The following is a 16,310-nucleotide window of genomic DNA, read 5'->3' on the forward strand; positions in this document are numbered from 1 at the left end:
TAGTCACATCTATTCTGTAAAGATCACTTTTAAACTTCACTGGTGTAGGAAGTTCTCTCTCATCAGGTGTCCCTTTGCACAGCATCTGTGTCTGCATGGGTAAGGTAGTTGACTTCAAACCACATGCCCCTCACTGCTGTGGGTTTGAATCCCGCCAAAGACCTTGGATTCTGTCATGTGAGGACGCTATCCAGCTAGCTTAAAAAATGTTGGTGGTTCTAAGCAGGAGATCATTCATGAAATAATATTTGAAATAATGCATGGAAGGGCACCTGAGGTATTCCCTCACCAGTAAAGCTGGAAAATCTCCATATGACCTTCACAGTGTTGGTGCGATGTTAAACTCAACCAAAAGAAAGTGTTCTTTCATGCATTATCTAGACATGACCTCTTACACAAGTAGCTAGCTGAATAACTTCCCTATATGAAATAAATCCATTCTATGGCAGGATTTTTACCCCTAGCATTCAGGAGCAAGTGGGCCATATCAGTGACCCTAACTACTCTACCAAGGAAGCTCCGTGTGAGCCCAAATAAAGGATCAATAAAGTATAAGTGTGCTGTTACCTGAGATTCAGTGTCTAGTGTACGTGGAGATGACATGGGAGACTTGGAGCTGGATGATTTAAGAAATCTTTGTAATATTGCATTTATTCCTGAAATATATACATTTAACAATAAATTTTCTATTTTATTAAACTATTTTACTGTTTCTTTTATTCATTCATTTCTTAAACTTTGCATACGTTTTTCTCAAATTTGTTTGGTTCTAAAGTCTATTTTACCACATTTTTGGTCATATTTTGGTGGTCGTTCCAACTTATTGACTTGTCTTGTTTAACTAACATTGCCACATTCTCCACCCAGGGACCGACTACCAATCCCACATGATTTCTGATTTCATTTGTGAGTGACAAATGACTATTAGGTTCAATGTCTAAGGTATCAACTGTCACCGGAAATTTTTTCTTGCCCTAGGATCGAACCACCATCCCTTGGATTACAAAATCCAATGTTCTTTTTATCGATCTTTGTGGGCAAACTAAGTTTGATGTTTTTGAAAAATTCTTTTACTAATCTAATGAAAGAATAGCTATCACTGTTGCTACAGAAATTCTGTCATATTTACCCATTATTGCCCCTTCTTTCATTTGCCATGAGGAATCTTCTTCACAAATCTGTAAATCAAGGAATATCAAAATGAAAAGAGTTTTTCTTTCATCTCCTAACATGTCACTGGAATAAAAACAAGTGATTTACTAAGTCTTCTGAATTTAAAATTTACTTCATACAAATAATATTCTAATTAAGAAAATAAATGATCACTACAAAGCCTGGTTAACTGACTACTACAGGTAAAACTCTTTTACAAAATTCAATGGTATACTTTAACAAAGCATGCTTATTTTATTAGAGAAAAGGCTACCTTGACTAAACTATCAAACAATGTTTGAACATTTTCCAAGTTGAGATTTGCAGCCACAGGTCCGAGCCTTCCAGCACATGCGTTCCTAATGGCGGACCACACATCGGTAATGGACAGTATGACAAGATCGTGTATATCTTGGAAGAAAGAAGTGTCACATAACTGCTCGGCATTAGACTTGCACCAATCCAACGTGTGTATAACTGCACGGTTACGTACCACAGGCATACTGGCCGCTGAAAATTTCATATAAAAATTTCGTTACTAAAAATAGATTTTTTTCTCTCAAAATAGATTTTTTCCAAGAAAGTTGCTACAGCTGGCTAAAGATTCAGGAAACATGATCATGACCCATTATTGTCTAACATATTTTCTTTAGTTGACAGGCAGAATACTGCCATCCAAAGACCAATTCTCCACCTGTAATTCAGTCTTGTAAACACAGAAATTAACTGCTTTTACCCTTTCACATTCTAACAAAGTACTAAACTAATGGCTTATCACCTTTTTTCTTTGCCTTTTAATGGTGATTTTCCAGCTTTACTGGTGAAAGAAGAGCTCAGGTGCCCTTCTGTGCATTATTTCAGGCACAAATGGGCACCTCAGAGTAGAACCATCAATGTTCAGTATGCTAGCTGGATAGCTTCCTACCATGAAAGAATCTGAAGTCCCAATCAGCTTTCAACCAACAGCAGCAAGAGGCAAGTGGCTTAAATTCAAAAACCTTAACAACTCAGCCAGGGACTCCCCTGCTTATCAGCTTAAAATTTTTACATTGAAAAGTGCCAAAAAAGGAATGCAAACAAGACCATTTAAGAAATTTAGCAGGTTGAAAACTTGAGATTCAAAACACAACCACATTGTACATGTACAAATGTAGTTTTAATTAAACATGATTGGTGTAAATTGTACTTACTCTGTTTAATTGTGTATTTTAAGGCAAGCAAAAGCGGCTGGTTTAGCTCTTGATACATAAACCTGTAAAATGTACATTTAAATATTAAATGAATGTCCATTTATATCATACTTCACCAGAAACTGATGAAAATTCATTTATATCATACTTCACCAGAAACTAATGAATATTTATTTATATCATACTTCACCAAGAACTAATGAATATTTATTTATATCATACTTCACCAAGAACTAATGAATATTCATTTATATCATATTTCACCAAGAACTAATGAATATTTATTTATATCATACTTCACCAGAAACTGATGAATATTCATTTATATCATACTTCACCAGAAACTGATGAATATTCATTTATATCATACTTCACCAGAAACTAATGAATATTTATTTATATCATACTTCACCAGAAACTGATGAATATTCATTTATATCATACTTCACCAGAAACTGATGAATATTCATTTATTATTTATATCATACTTCACCAAGAACTAATGAATATTTATTTACATCATACTTCACCAGAAACTGATGAAAATTCATTTATATCATACTTCACCAGAAACTGATGAATATTCATTTATATCATACTTCACCAAGAACTAATGAATATTTATTTATATCATACTTCACCAGAAACTGATGAAAATTCATTTGTATCATATTTCACCAGAAACTGATGAATATTCATTTATATCATACTTCACCAAGAACTAATGAATATTTATTTATATCATACTTCACCAGAAACTGATGAATATTCATTTATATCATATTTCACCAAGAACTAATGAATATTTATTTATATCATACTTCACCAGAAACTGATGAATATTCATTTATATCATACTTCACCAGAAACTGATGAATATTCATTTATATCATATTTCACCAAGAACTAATGAATATTTATTTATATCATACTTCACCAGAAACTAATGAATATTTATTTATATCATACTTCATCAAGAACTAATGAATATTTATTTATATCATATTTCAACAGAAACTAATGAATATTTATTTATATCATACTTCACCAAGAACTAATGAAAATTCAGTATTATCATACTATCAAGAGCTAATGAATATTTATTTATATCATACTTTGCCAAGAACTAATGAATATTCATTTATATCACACTTCACCTGGAACTAATGAATATTCATTTATATCATACATCACCACGAACTAATGAATATTCATTGATATACTTCATAAGTAACACCATCATCAATGAATTCATAATTTTTAATTTTCTAATTTACTAACTCTTATACATGTAATTAGTTCATTTCACATCAACATTCTTTAAGTAACAGAAAACAAAATAATAGCTTTAGTTATTTCAGGTACAACTTACAAGCTAAAAACAGGTCTGGTCAGAACACAATGATTTTGATGAAACTGGCCAGTTTCAATGAATAACTTTTCTGTTCAGTTTAATATGAAACATGCAATTTTAATAAATAATATTTTCTTTTCAGTTTCATATAAAATGAGTAAATTTCAATGAACAATTTTTCTGTTCAGTTTAATATGAAACATGCAATTTTAATAAATAATATTTTCTTTTCAGTTTCATATAAAATGAGTAAATTTCAATGAACAATTTTTCTGCTCAGTTTTATATGAAACAAGCTAATTTAAATGAATATTTTTTCTATTCAGTTTCCAAACAGAATTCTGGCTAATCATCGCACATTAAATTGATTTTCAATCTAATTCCAACATACATGTATTTTTTTGTTATCTTTTGCAGATTTTACAATTTTAAGTGCTCCACTTGGAATTTGTAAGATTTTCAAATTTTATGTTTTTACGCTTTATACCTCAGTGGAGCTACTTTAAGCTGAGCACCGCCTTTATATGAATAACAGAATCATAAACCATTATCACGTACCACTTTATTAACGAGTCAAGCATTGTATTGAGAGCTGCCTTTTGTTTGCTGTTACCAGCTGATTTGGTAGCACCACTACATGACATACGTCGTACACGTCGGCCATCTTCTGTATCAGTCTCCGACCAGCCAAATCTTCTATCAAACAAGTAGCAGGTAAACTTATCTAAACAGTCTTGAGATGGGCAGATATTTTCTAGGGTACCTAACGGGTAAGGATTTCCTTCACCTAAAATATAAAATAAAAATTTTAGCACCATACATTTCGTGTATTTTTGTATTTTATTTTATCTTTTTGAGACAGATTCATGCTGGTTTTTTGTGTTTTGTTCTTTGAGACCTTTACTGAACCCATTCCCAAAGGAATACAATGCCATTGGTGCACTGAAAAGGATAAAAAAAATAATTTTTGATTGCTTTGAAAAATACATAATTTCCATACCATTTATCTAAATTCATCTAATAGAATGCATCAGACCCAAAATGATATAAAAATTCTGATGTATTTGTGCCAAACGCTGTACATAATCAGTAGCATTTTTAAAAAGCATATCGTATTAGGAAAATATCTTTAATTTATGTTTTTGACAGTATGTACCAGTGTATTCTACACACAAAACCAAGATAATTATGCTGACAAGCATCAAAGTGATTACACCTAACCTGCTCTGGAAAATTGGAATAACATGTTTTCACGCAGCAATTATAACCTCCTTTGGCCACAATTACATGTATATTACATAATGTAAGTTTGAATATAGAAATCAACTCCAGTTTCAATTTAAAAATGTAATTATTTTATTTGAAAAATATACAACGTTTCGACTCAAAAGTCTTCATCAGGTATACTTTGTTTACAGGAAAATGACAGTATATTACATAGAATATTGACCCCCAAAATGGCTGCCACTTTTGGTAAGGGGGGGGGGGGGTAAATTTTGTTAAAAAGGGAACTATCTATAAACAAACAAGTAACTGTCACAGGAACTGTTGAAAATATGACCTGTTTTGTTCTTACCAAACAAATCAAAGGTGCCTCCTTTATCAACAAGCCCTGTCAAAGTTGTATCCGATCCACCAGCGTTATGTTTCACAGATAAAGATGAAATCAGTTGTTGTAATATCAAAACTTCCTCATCTGAGCTTACAGCTGATGTCAGCTGGCTAATAAATTCTGACATAGTTATCTTCACCTGAATTATAAGACATAAACATTGTAACTGAACATATTATTTTCCATTAGGTCTCGACCTAAATGTATGTCAAATGGAATAGTAAGGTCAAAAAGTTATTTTCAGTCTTGTCATGTCATAAAACCTCAGTGGAGTCTACTGTGTTCATTATTTTTAACCTTTTTAAAATAGGTATATCTTGTTTTAGAACTACATTTTTTGTTCCTTTTCAAGTCGTTGAACAGGTTGGACCATGGAAGCAATAGGGCATTAACTCTAACACTAGCAAATAGAATAGCTGCATTTCAGCTGCTAAACAGGCCGCAAGTATTGACCAATGTTGGTTACACATGTAAATTGAACCATTTTTTAAGAAATGTTCATAAAATTTTGTGTTTTTGTATTCGGTAAAAAAATTTACAAAATTTGCAAACACTTTTTATAAGTACACCAAGACCAAATAGTTTTTTGAAACATTTGTTACGATTTTGCGGTAAGCATTGCAACTGTTCTAACTTCTCTGAATCACAATTATGATAATATAAGAAAATCAAAATATAGTCAGGCTTTTGTCCCCTATCCGATGGGTCCGAAAATAGGCCCCATTCCCCATCCAATTATATTGGTTTTTTTGCCAAATAAAAATAATATTCCCAATCTAGAAGTTGGTAATATGAAAGAAAAAGTACTGCATTTTCAACTTTGGCATCGCGAAATAGCTTTACGAAATATATTCATGTTTTGAGAATAAATAAACAATTTATTTTTGAAAAATTTGCAGTAGATATATTTAAGGAATATTGATAATTTTCAAATACGCCAACTCTTTTCACCTTAAACAGTAAAATAATGATAGAAAAATAGAAATATCATGTTGCTGTTTTATGTACTTCATTTGGTGTAATTCCCCAGAGCTAAATCCGTAACGTACCCGAAAACGGTGTTTAGCTAGGTTTTCAAAAGGTCAATCAGATTGGAAAAAATACATTGTTGAGTAACACATAAATACAAAAATGTCTTATCCGTTATAAAACACTAAGGTAATATTTAGAATCAACTTAAAACTTTTTCGCCTCTTTGTCAAAACCTAACCTTGGTTATCTGTTATTGCATTTTGTTGTCACAGGGTGAGAAAAATGTGCAGCCTGACCGGGACTCGAACCCGGGACCCTCGGAATACCGTACCGCGGCTCTACCGACTGAGCTATCCGGCCGCTTACACATCTTCTCCCCTATATAGTGAACAGTTCTGAACCGTGACATACTCCCCTGCTATATTGAAATTCGTCCTCGAATTTCACAGAGTTACAGAGCAATGTAAATTAAACTCTGAGCTATATCAGTCACGGTCCCCCGTTGGGCGCCAAATGTCACAGGGTGAGAAAAATGTGCAGCCTGACCGGGACTCGAACCCGGGACCCTCGGAATACCGTACCGCGGCTCTACCGACTGAGCTATCCGGCCGCTTACACATCATCTTCCCTAAATAGTGAACAGTTCTGAACCGTGACATACTTCACCACAATATTGAAATTCGTTCTCGAATTTCACAAAGCTACAGAGCAATGCTAATTGAACTCTGAGCTATAAGCAGTCACGGTTCAGAACTGTTCACTATATAGGGGAGAAGATGTGTAAGCGGCCGGATAGCTCAGTCGGTAGAGCCGCGGTACGGTATTCCGAGGGTCCCGGGTTCGAGTCCCGGTCAGGCTGCACATTTTTCTCACCCTGTGACATTTGGCGCCCAACGGGGGACCGTGACTGATATAGCTCAGAGTTTAATTTACATTGCTCTGTAACTCTGTGAAATTCGGGGATGAATTTCAATATAGCAGGGGAGTATGTCACGGTTCAGAACTGTTCACTATTTAGGGGAGAAGATGTGTAAGCGGCCGGATAGCTCAGTCGGTAGAGCCGCGGTACGGTATTCCGAGGGCCCCGGGTTCGAGTCCCGGTCAGGCTGCACATTTTTCTCACCCTGTGACATTGTAACCGGTTTTCAGCTAAAAACCGACCATACCTATTTCAATGGATAAACGTGACACCCCCATTATAGACCACCCTACCCATGATCTGCTATATTAGTAAGCCTCTACTGGATCACTAAAATAGTAAAAACAGTTCTGCTCATAATTTTTTATGACAAAGTTACGTGTTTAAATGTATTGCATACAAAGCCAGATTTTTTTCTAGCACTCAATAGTTGCTAGAGTTTCTTAGTTCCTTTTACTGCTTTTTGAACACTTGAAAAACAAGTCTTAAAAATTACGATATTTTGCATTTTTAAAAAAAATAAAGGTATGAATAAATGTTTTCCTGCATTTAAGTAAAACAGCTCAGATTTAAATCAGCATGTATTAATTGTTCTCGAAATTTCCATTTATATTTGCAATATTTTAATGTTCTTTGTTCAATTAAGAAGAAATATACTTGGGAAATTTGCAGACTATGGAATTTTAGCCGCCATGTTGTTTACTTGACAGCAAAGCCACTTACTCGAATTTTGGAAAATAGAAAATATAAACTTCCAGTTATTCACAATTATAACTGGTTATAGAAAAATTTATAACAAAATATTATAAAAATTATACTGAAAATATCAACCTACAGTTTTATGCTTATTACTTCTTGATTATAATTCGAATATAACAAACATGGCGCAACATAGCGAAGGTAAATTTCACATTTTTCTTAGTAAAAAAAGGGAAAGAAAATGTTTTAACAACGAACACCCTTAAATATAACTACATATTTCTTGTTCAAATTAAAAATTGTATCAGTCTGTTTACATTTATCATTTCATTTAAACAGATGTTATGATTATTTCCAAGAAAACTTGTGTTCCGTGTTAACCCATTTTATAGAAAGTGGGTGGGGAAAATAAACCGTTATTCTTCAGACTCGTGCAGTATTTATACGTTACTCTATTTAAGGTTATATCCTGGAATAGAAGCCGGGATCTGAACCAGGGGTATATTTTCTTTAGTTTGATATGACATAAGGTGCTACTTAAGTTATGACACAGGTTAAGTTCTTTTGATTTATCCAGTTATCATGCTTATACTCAAATTTATACCTAGTTCTGGCTTCCAAAACTTTATAAGCCGCTATTTAACATTTTTGTTTTTCATCTGATGCAGCATTTAAGTTTTGGATTAGACCCGTTACAAAACCTAACCAGAATATCATCAGTTGATTTAACCTTATTTTTCACTTGTTCCAATCAATTCTTGTGCATTTTACGATAAAACAATTATTTTAATATCGTTCTATACCATTTAAAGTATCATAATATTTATACCGTAAATAAAATTGCCTATTTAACTGTAAAACATCAATTATGCCACGGATTTATATTACAAGGATCGGACACTTTCGTTTAGCTTAAAGTCCCGTCGCGCGCATGCGCGGAATCGGATAAAGGTGGACAGAATCAGATGGAGGAACGTGCGGAGTACGAAATATGACAGATTTTCACCGGAGTAAGTGGTGTTATTGCAGCTTTGTGAAAAATTATACACATATGAATGTATTGATACAGTATTATTTTGTGTCGCTAAAGTATTATTATATGAAAATATGCTGATAGAACGCTGCAACGCTTAGTTAAAAAGTACCTAATTTAAAAAATATTCGCCTATTGTTTAGGCATACTCTCTACACTTCGCCGCCCTTTTACTTCAAGCACGAATTATTACCGCGATTCAGAATAAGATAATTATTTTTTACATGGCTTAATGATGGCATTGCAAAAAAACGTTTCTTGATTGCTAAAAAACTTTTAAAGAAATTCATGTTTGAAATGTGTCTTTATTTCTGTGAATTATTTCCAAATGATTTGTACATTTTTTATTTGATTACCTGTATATTAGTATAAATATAGTAAATATTCTACTATTAAGTGTATTAAATATTTTTTCAGATCATTCTAGACAAGCATTTCTATATAGATGAATTCATTAGATTGGCAAGGAAGAAACTTTTATTGGCATAGAGAACAGCTGTTTTATAATATTATTTTTTATTTTGAAACATAATTTTTTCATAGATATCCTAAACAATTCACGTCAAATGATTTATTTATCACATGTTTATTTTCATCATTTTTCAGAGAAAGGACTATACAAATTTAGTTGTATATTTTCAATTTCATTTATAAATGTTAATAAAGAAAATAGATTTACATTGTATTTATATATATCCTCTTCAGAATCATTTTCTTACCACATATGCCATGAACTGTAGTTAAAGACCGCGCATATACAAAATATACATTCAAATTATAATTGTTTTTGAAGATTGAGTGTTGCAATTATCACATGTAACCTGGTAATGAAAGTTTGGAAATAAAGTTTTTTTAATTATCACTTACCCCCCTTCAAAAGTAATTAAACTTGAAAGAAATTTAAGCGATGTGTAAAAAATAATCAACAGTTACTTTTATTTCGCAAAATACTGACTCAAACTGTAAAGATTTTTATTATTTTCCTAGTGTTAAATTAAAAACTATAATAAATATCTTTCTACAGGCATTCAAATAAAAAGAATAATTAAAATATACGGATTAAAATATACGAGTGACATTAAAAAGGCCGGAATCGAGACAGCCGCACGAGAGAACTTTACTGTTACGATGATTGTCTACTTCACTGCACCGACATTTGAAAACAGATTTACAAAAAATAATAATGATATTAATGATGAATGAAATTTAAATATTCTATGAATATGGCAATATTGACAATCTCGGCAATATTTTGTACTAAAAAATGAATAAATTTTCTTCACGTGTAAAGGCCGCAATACATTACCCGTAAAACGATTGTGCGTTAATAAATTTGACTACATAACCCAACAAATCTTAAATATTGCATCTTTGATCATCTGTGAATAACTTACATCGGCTTCTTTTTTGTTTTGAAACTGAAAGTATTATGGTGCCGTAATAATAAATTTCAAATACCTGCTTTTTATATAAAAAAAATGTAAATTTACCGCGGATTTCGTCAAGTTAATTTTTTAACCGTCGTTGCGGACAGATAAACTGTACCTTTAAAAAATGAATTAGATATTTGAATTAACCAAGTATTTTTCTTCAAAATAAACTTTAAATTTCCAAAATCGGATAATAAATGAAAAAGCTATATGGTATTTTGTAAAGTAGGTATCCGTTGCGAACGGGCATTTACGCTTCGCGCCGGTAAATTATCGATCGATGTACCTTTATCGGGTGCACGACAAGATATTTAAGCATTTATATAGGGTTAACTGGGAGTGTCCGATCCCTGTAATATAAATCTGTGATTATGCTGACGACAGTCGGCCATTACATTTAGGTGCTACGCGAGAGTTGTGTACTATATTTATTTAGAACATCTTTGTTGACATGATTTTCATATTTTTATTAAAGATAATGTTTTTATTTATTTTCATTACTTTATAAGTACTTAAATATGAATATATTTAATACAAAAGTCAGTAAATCACCTTTTTCAATATCTTAAAAAAAAGTAAATAACAAAAATATTGGAAGCACATGGGTTTGTAAAGGTCAATCTCGTAATCACATAGTCAAACGTTTTTGCAATATCAGGGCCTTTTCACTAGTTTTGGGGAAGGCGCCCTAGCCCTTTTTGTGGGGAAAAAATGCGCGATTTTCACACTTTTGGGGAAAATATCATACTTTCACACATTTCGGGGGAATATCATAATTTATTTGCATATCTTCCTCCAATCACATTTAAGGTTTACTATAGTACTAAGCTTTCTGTCCAACAGGAGTAAAAAACATGTTTTACAGATCAATTTATTGCCCCTTTATATTAACTCATATTTCCTATTTATAGTATTTTATGTTGGTCATGTGAGGGTTCTTGGTTTGATTCAGAGGGTACATTATTATCAGTTTACACTGTATTACTGGCACTGAAAGTTTCTTTACAAGTTTTATTCTTCAGTTAAAGGGGAAATATTTGCCAGAAGGGGAATTTTAGACTGTTTTTTGGGGAAAAAAGGTAGTAATTTGGCTTAGGGGAGATACAGGCTACAGCAAAGAAGGGGAAAAAGGCCCTGAATATGGCGGCCAAGTGCTGAATTTTTTACCTGTCGGAAACTATTAGGTAGTTTATGTTCATAATAAGATTTTTATTTGTCCATCTTTGGCTTTATATCAACAGATTATCTATAGTTCTATCAAGGTATGCTTCACTTTACTTCATGGCATCATTGGCATGTTCGATGAATGAATGCGAGTGTGTCAGATTCCTGGCACGATTATTGGTGGACTTTCCCTACGGGTCTGTCTTCAGCGTTCATGTCATGTCATAGTATATAAACGGGTACGCTGAAGACCTTAAGCTAATTTATACCAGGTTGTACTTTGCACAAGGATGAAAGCAATAGATGAGTGTAGCTGATTTTTTCTAACAAGACTAAGTGATTGTACAAAGCGGAAAGTGTAAAAATGGCTTGAGCCCTACTGTTAGGGTTGGATACCGATAACCGGTACTTACCATACCAGTCTTTCCGAAAGACCGTCGGCCCTGACCGGTAAAAAATCAGAAGGTCCGATAAAAATATATGTATTGACGGCCCGACGGTCCGGTAAAAAATTAAGGTTTTATAAAAACCTTACATTCAACATTTTGCAAAGGCCGATCATTTACCTAAATTCAAAACATATCAAAATGTTGTCATTACACAATATAAGCTCGTGCAATGCTTGTCAACTGTTATGCATTCTCATAATGCAAACTTTTATGTAACTACGTAAGATAAAAATATCCGACAACTAGTACAATTAAAAGTCAATAAGCGGCCACGTAAATTACATAAGCGGCCCAGATGTGAAAGGTCACCCGCTATTAGTTTGTTTACACAGATGAAAGTGTCAGTGTATTAATTGGAACAATTTACGTCTTTAATCCACAGACTTAGAGTAATGCTTAATTACACGTGTGCTCAACTGGTGTTTAGCTATGAAAGATCGTCCAAGATGTTGACAAAAATTAAACTATACTGTGAAGGTACCAAAATCATTGAACAATTAATCTGTCAACTTCACTAAATTACCGATATATTATATAATTCTGTTTACATATACCAGACTTTTGCTGAAATTTACCCTCTCATTTTGCTAGTATATAGTCTGTATGGAATTAAAGTTTAAATAGCAAAATCCATTGAATACATGTATAACAATATTTATGTGTGGTGAAAAAAGATAACTTCACTTTGTTGATAATATAATTTTCTTTTTGTACACAAATTTTTGTGACTGCTGACACTTATCAAGTGACTCAAAATGCTATACCAATCAGGTTTTTTTCGGTCCTGTAAAATCATGTTTGGTCCAGTAAAAATTTTCAGTTTACAGGCCCTACTGTCCAGTTAAACTCAGAAGTCTTTCGCATAGACTGCCATACCGAAAACTGTTTCATAATATACCGGTACATACCGTTTCAAAAAGTACCGGTATTTTTAACGGTATTTTCAAAATTAAAAGCAAAGAATATTTACAAAAAAACAAAGGAAAATGAATAAAATTAACGATTATTTACGTCAATAATATCACAAAAAGAATGCGAAATGGCCGTGGTCTGAAATGTCCGTAGTGCAAGTCAAGGGAGATCACTACCGAGTGCACGTGGTAGCGGCGATATTCGTATTTACAAAAACCATTATAATTACATGCTGCATAATTTCAAATACTTGATACAGCATTTGTTGATGTATTATTCGGTTTTTATTCCCAAAATTTATTGTTACTTGCTATTAAACATTTCTGCAATATTCATTAAAATATTCGAATTTTATTCATGTCGTTGCTGATGTCAACAATATTATGGTGGGGTCTCGATCAAAGCGGTCTCCGGTCTTGGCACATTTCACTCCTAAAGAAGGAGGTGGTGTTTGCATTTATTGTCAAACGTTTTGCCTTGGGAAAGGTGGAAATACCAGTAATTTAATTAACCACCTGAGACTGGAACACAATTTACAACTAAAACAATGTACTCTATTTGACTCGTTGAAGCCAAAGACTGCTAAAGGAATATAGAATATAGTAAGCAATTTCACAAAGAAGCCTGAATATAATTTTAATTTATAAAACATTATAAAACAAATCAAAATAAAATACCTATAGCAATAATGAATACATAATGAATAGGGCTGCTCAAACATACACTTACAAGTATCGGTATCGATAAAATACCATATCGTTTCACGAGTATAGGTATCGTATCGTTTCGTTCTTAACGATATCCAACCCTACCTACTGTATATAATACTGTTTAAAAAGATATATGCCAGACTTTCACTGAAATTTACCCTTTTCATTGTGATAATGTTTCATAGTCTGCATGGAATTTAAGTTAGTTGTTAAATCCATTGAATACATATATTACATTATTTATGCATACATTTTGATTATGGTGGAAAGACTTTACCCTCACAGAGTTTTTGTGCCCCCACTTTAGTCGCTGGCATTTAGATTAACCCTTGTCCGTCCGTCCTTCTGTCCATTCGTTCACTTTTGTGTCGCACATAACTCAAAAAGTATTTGACCTAGAGTCATGAAACTTTACAGGAATGTTGATCAGCATGTGTAGTTGTGCACCTGGGTATTTTCGTATGGATATTATTAGTATTTTTAGAGTTATTGCCCTTGACTTAGTAAAATTTTGCAACTTTCAACTTGTGTTGCATGTAACTGAAAAAGGATTTGACCTAGAGTCATGAAACTTTACAGGAATATTGATCAGCATGTGTTGTTGTGCACCTGGGTATTTTTGTCTGGATTTATTTAGTATTTTAGAGTTATTGCCCTTGACTTAGAAAATTTTTTCAATTTTCAACTTGTGTTTCTTACATCGCATGTAACTCAAAAAGAGTTTGACATAGAGTCAATAAACCTTACGGGAAGGTTGCTCAGCATATTTAGTTTTGCACCTGGGGTTTTGCTTGTGGATTTATCCAGTATTTGTAGAGTTATTTCCCATGACTTAGTAAAAACCGTTTCATTGTTGTTATTATTTCCTTGAGTGCTTGAGTTAGAATTAACCAACTTTACAGGAATAATGATCAACATCACTAAATTACAGGAATAATGATTCACATCACTGTGAAGTTATGCACCTGGGACTTTGCATGTGGATTTTTTTCAGTTTTGTTAGAGTTATTGCCCTTGACTAACAGTAGTATAAATTTGCAATTTTCAACTTGTTCATGCATAGCTCAAAAAGTATTTCACTTTTAGGCCTGAAAGTTTACAAGAATAATGGTCAGAATGTATTTGTAAAGTTCTTGCCCTTTACTTAGTAAAAGATTTTTAGTTTTCAAAAAATATTTGACCTAGAGTCATAAGATTGACAGAACAGTGGCGCGGTGGGGGCATCCGTGTCCTATAGACACATTTCTAGTTTGTTTATAATATAATTTTCTTTATATACATAAACTTTTGACTCCTTACACTAGTCAGGTGACGAAGAGATTTTTTTCCGGTCCATTTAAATCATGTTTGGTCCAGTCAAAATTTTCATTGTACAGGACCTACTGTCCAGTTAAACTTCTTTTACAAGATCATAAGATTTTCAATTTAACATGCATGGTATACAGCCGCCAGAGGGGGACAGCTTTCTGTCTTTCAGACAATTAAATGTATCAGCTAGCTGATTATATAAGTCATGGTTCTGGTGAAGGATGTGTACAGGGCATTTCAGGGGAAAAAAGCATTTTTAAGGGAAAATATACCTATTTTGCGCCTTTATTCAGCTGAAAATATAGGGAGAAAAATCACTGGCATTAGCAGTAATGGACCAATTACAGCATAACATGTTTTAATTTATGATTGATTTATTAATATTAAAAACTTATTTCCGGTATTAAGTACATAAAAACAAAGTTGGTTGCCACTCATGTGAAATTCTCTCCAGAACTATTTTTTTGGCATTTAAACTTTCTTTTAAATAATTGTTATTTTATAAATACAAGTAGGTCATGTTTCAAAATTATTCAGGCCTTTTTCAGGGTGAAAAAAACTGTTGCATTTCAAAAGTCTTCTCTTTGCTATGCAATAATTTTACAATTATACTTATAAATCAGTATTGAAATGTTGTAGTGATAGTTCCAAGAAACTTTAGACTATTGGAGGAATTGGAGCAGGGACAGAAGGGTTCTGGAGATGGTACAATAAGTTGGGGACTTTTACACGATGATGATCAGACTCTAACTGAATGGACATGTATGATCTTGGGGCCGCAGAAGGTAAATAAGTTTATTACTTTTTATGCCACTACAGCATCATTCTGCAATGTGATTGACCTTTTTATTTGTTCTATAGATTATATTTTTCACAAGTGGAATATTGTTCATCTTACAAATACGTCATATATTGCACTTTTACTTGTTACACATTCTGATCCATTTACTACCATTCACTTTCCTTGCTGAATGCAAATTCAGCTGCCAGAAGATCAATTATAGTTCTACCCACATGCCTGCTGTGCATATATATATATGCACAGCAGGCATGTGGGTAGTTTGTATATTTTTATTAAGGTCATGCTTACATTCTCATATGTGACCACTCTTCAGCTGGTAACTCAGAGTAAGACGTTAGGGACGCCTCTTAAAAGTCTTTGTATAATGCAGGGTTAAGGATGCACCTGGTTTGAGGCACCATCCTGCAAGCTAGCTTTACATTTTCATCATTTCTTTAAAATGAAGGGGTGCATAGTCAATTGAACGATTGTAATACACTGAGGTGTATCAGAGGTGCTAGAGGTGATTATAATAATAATATGGTAGTAATAGTATTTCTTTATTTAAATTAAAGAAGGTTACATATTAAGAAAATACAAATAGCAATCATCTATATCTTATTTC

General features: G+C 32.9%; 2 protein-coding genes across 8 annotated transcripts in view; one reads left to right on the plus strand and one right to left on the minus strand.

Moving 5' to 3' along the window:
- Nucleotides 1-7,914, minus strand: part of LOC132725472 (uncharacterized) — a 77,285-nt gene extending 69,371 nt beyond the window's left edge. For all 6 annotated transcript variants that reach the window (XM_060710610.1, XM_060710608.1, XM_060710606.1 and 3 more), the window contains exons 1-7: nt 7,857-7,914; nt 5,273-5,447; nt 4,255-4,483; nt 2,343-2,404; nt 1,427-1,662; nt 1,130-1,178; nt 568-656 (exon numbers count right to left, since the gene is read on the minus strand). In XM_060710610.1, coding sequence (XP_060566593.1) covers nt 568-656; nt 1,130-1,178; nt 1,427-1,662; nt 2,343-2,404; nt 4,255-4,483; nt 5,273-5,435 — 828 coding nt within the window. In that variant the 5' untranslated portion in view covers nt 5,436-5,447; nt 7,857-7,914. The remainder of the gene's footprint in view (nt 1-567; nt 657-1,129; nt 1,179-1,426; nt 1,663-2,342; nt 2,405-4,254; nt 4,484-5,272; nt 5,448-7,856) is intronic.
- A 32-nt stretch (nt 7,915-7,946) lies between these two features.
- Nucleotides 7,947-16,310, plus strand: part of LOC132725474 (ubiquitin-conjugating enzyme E2 variant 2-like) — a 19,508-nt gene continuing 11,144 nt past the window's right edge. Inside the window, exons 1-2 of one of the 2 annotated variants that reach the window (XM_060710612.1) lie at nt 7,947-8,099; nt 15,544-15,689. In XM_060710612.1, coding sequence (XP_060566595.1) covers nt 8,081-8,099; nt 15,544-15,689 — 165 coding nt within the window. In that variant the 5' untranslated portion in view covers nt 7,947-8,080. Of the gene's footprint in view, nt 8,100-11,960; nt 12,452-15,543; nt 15,690-16,310 lie in introns of those variants that run through there. The other variant, XM_060710611.1, reaches the window with a different exon arrangement.

Source organism: Ruditapes philippinarum, unplaced genomic scaffold, assembly GCF_026571515.1.
Source record: "Ruditapes philippinarum isolate M1 unplaced genomic scaffold, ASM2657151v2 ctg552_1_1_1_1, whole genome shotgun sequence".
NCBI classification, from domain to species: Eukaryota; Metazoa; Mollusca; class Bivalvia; order Venerida; family Veneridae; genus Ruditapes; species Ruditapes philippinarum.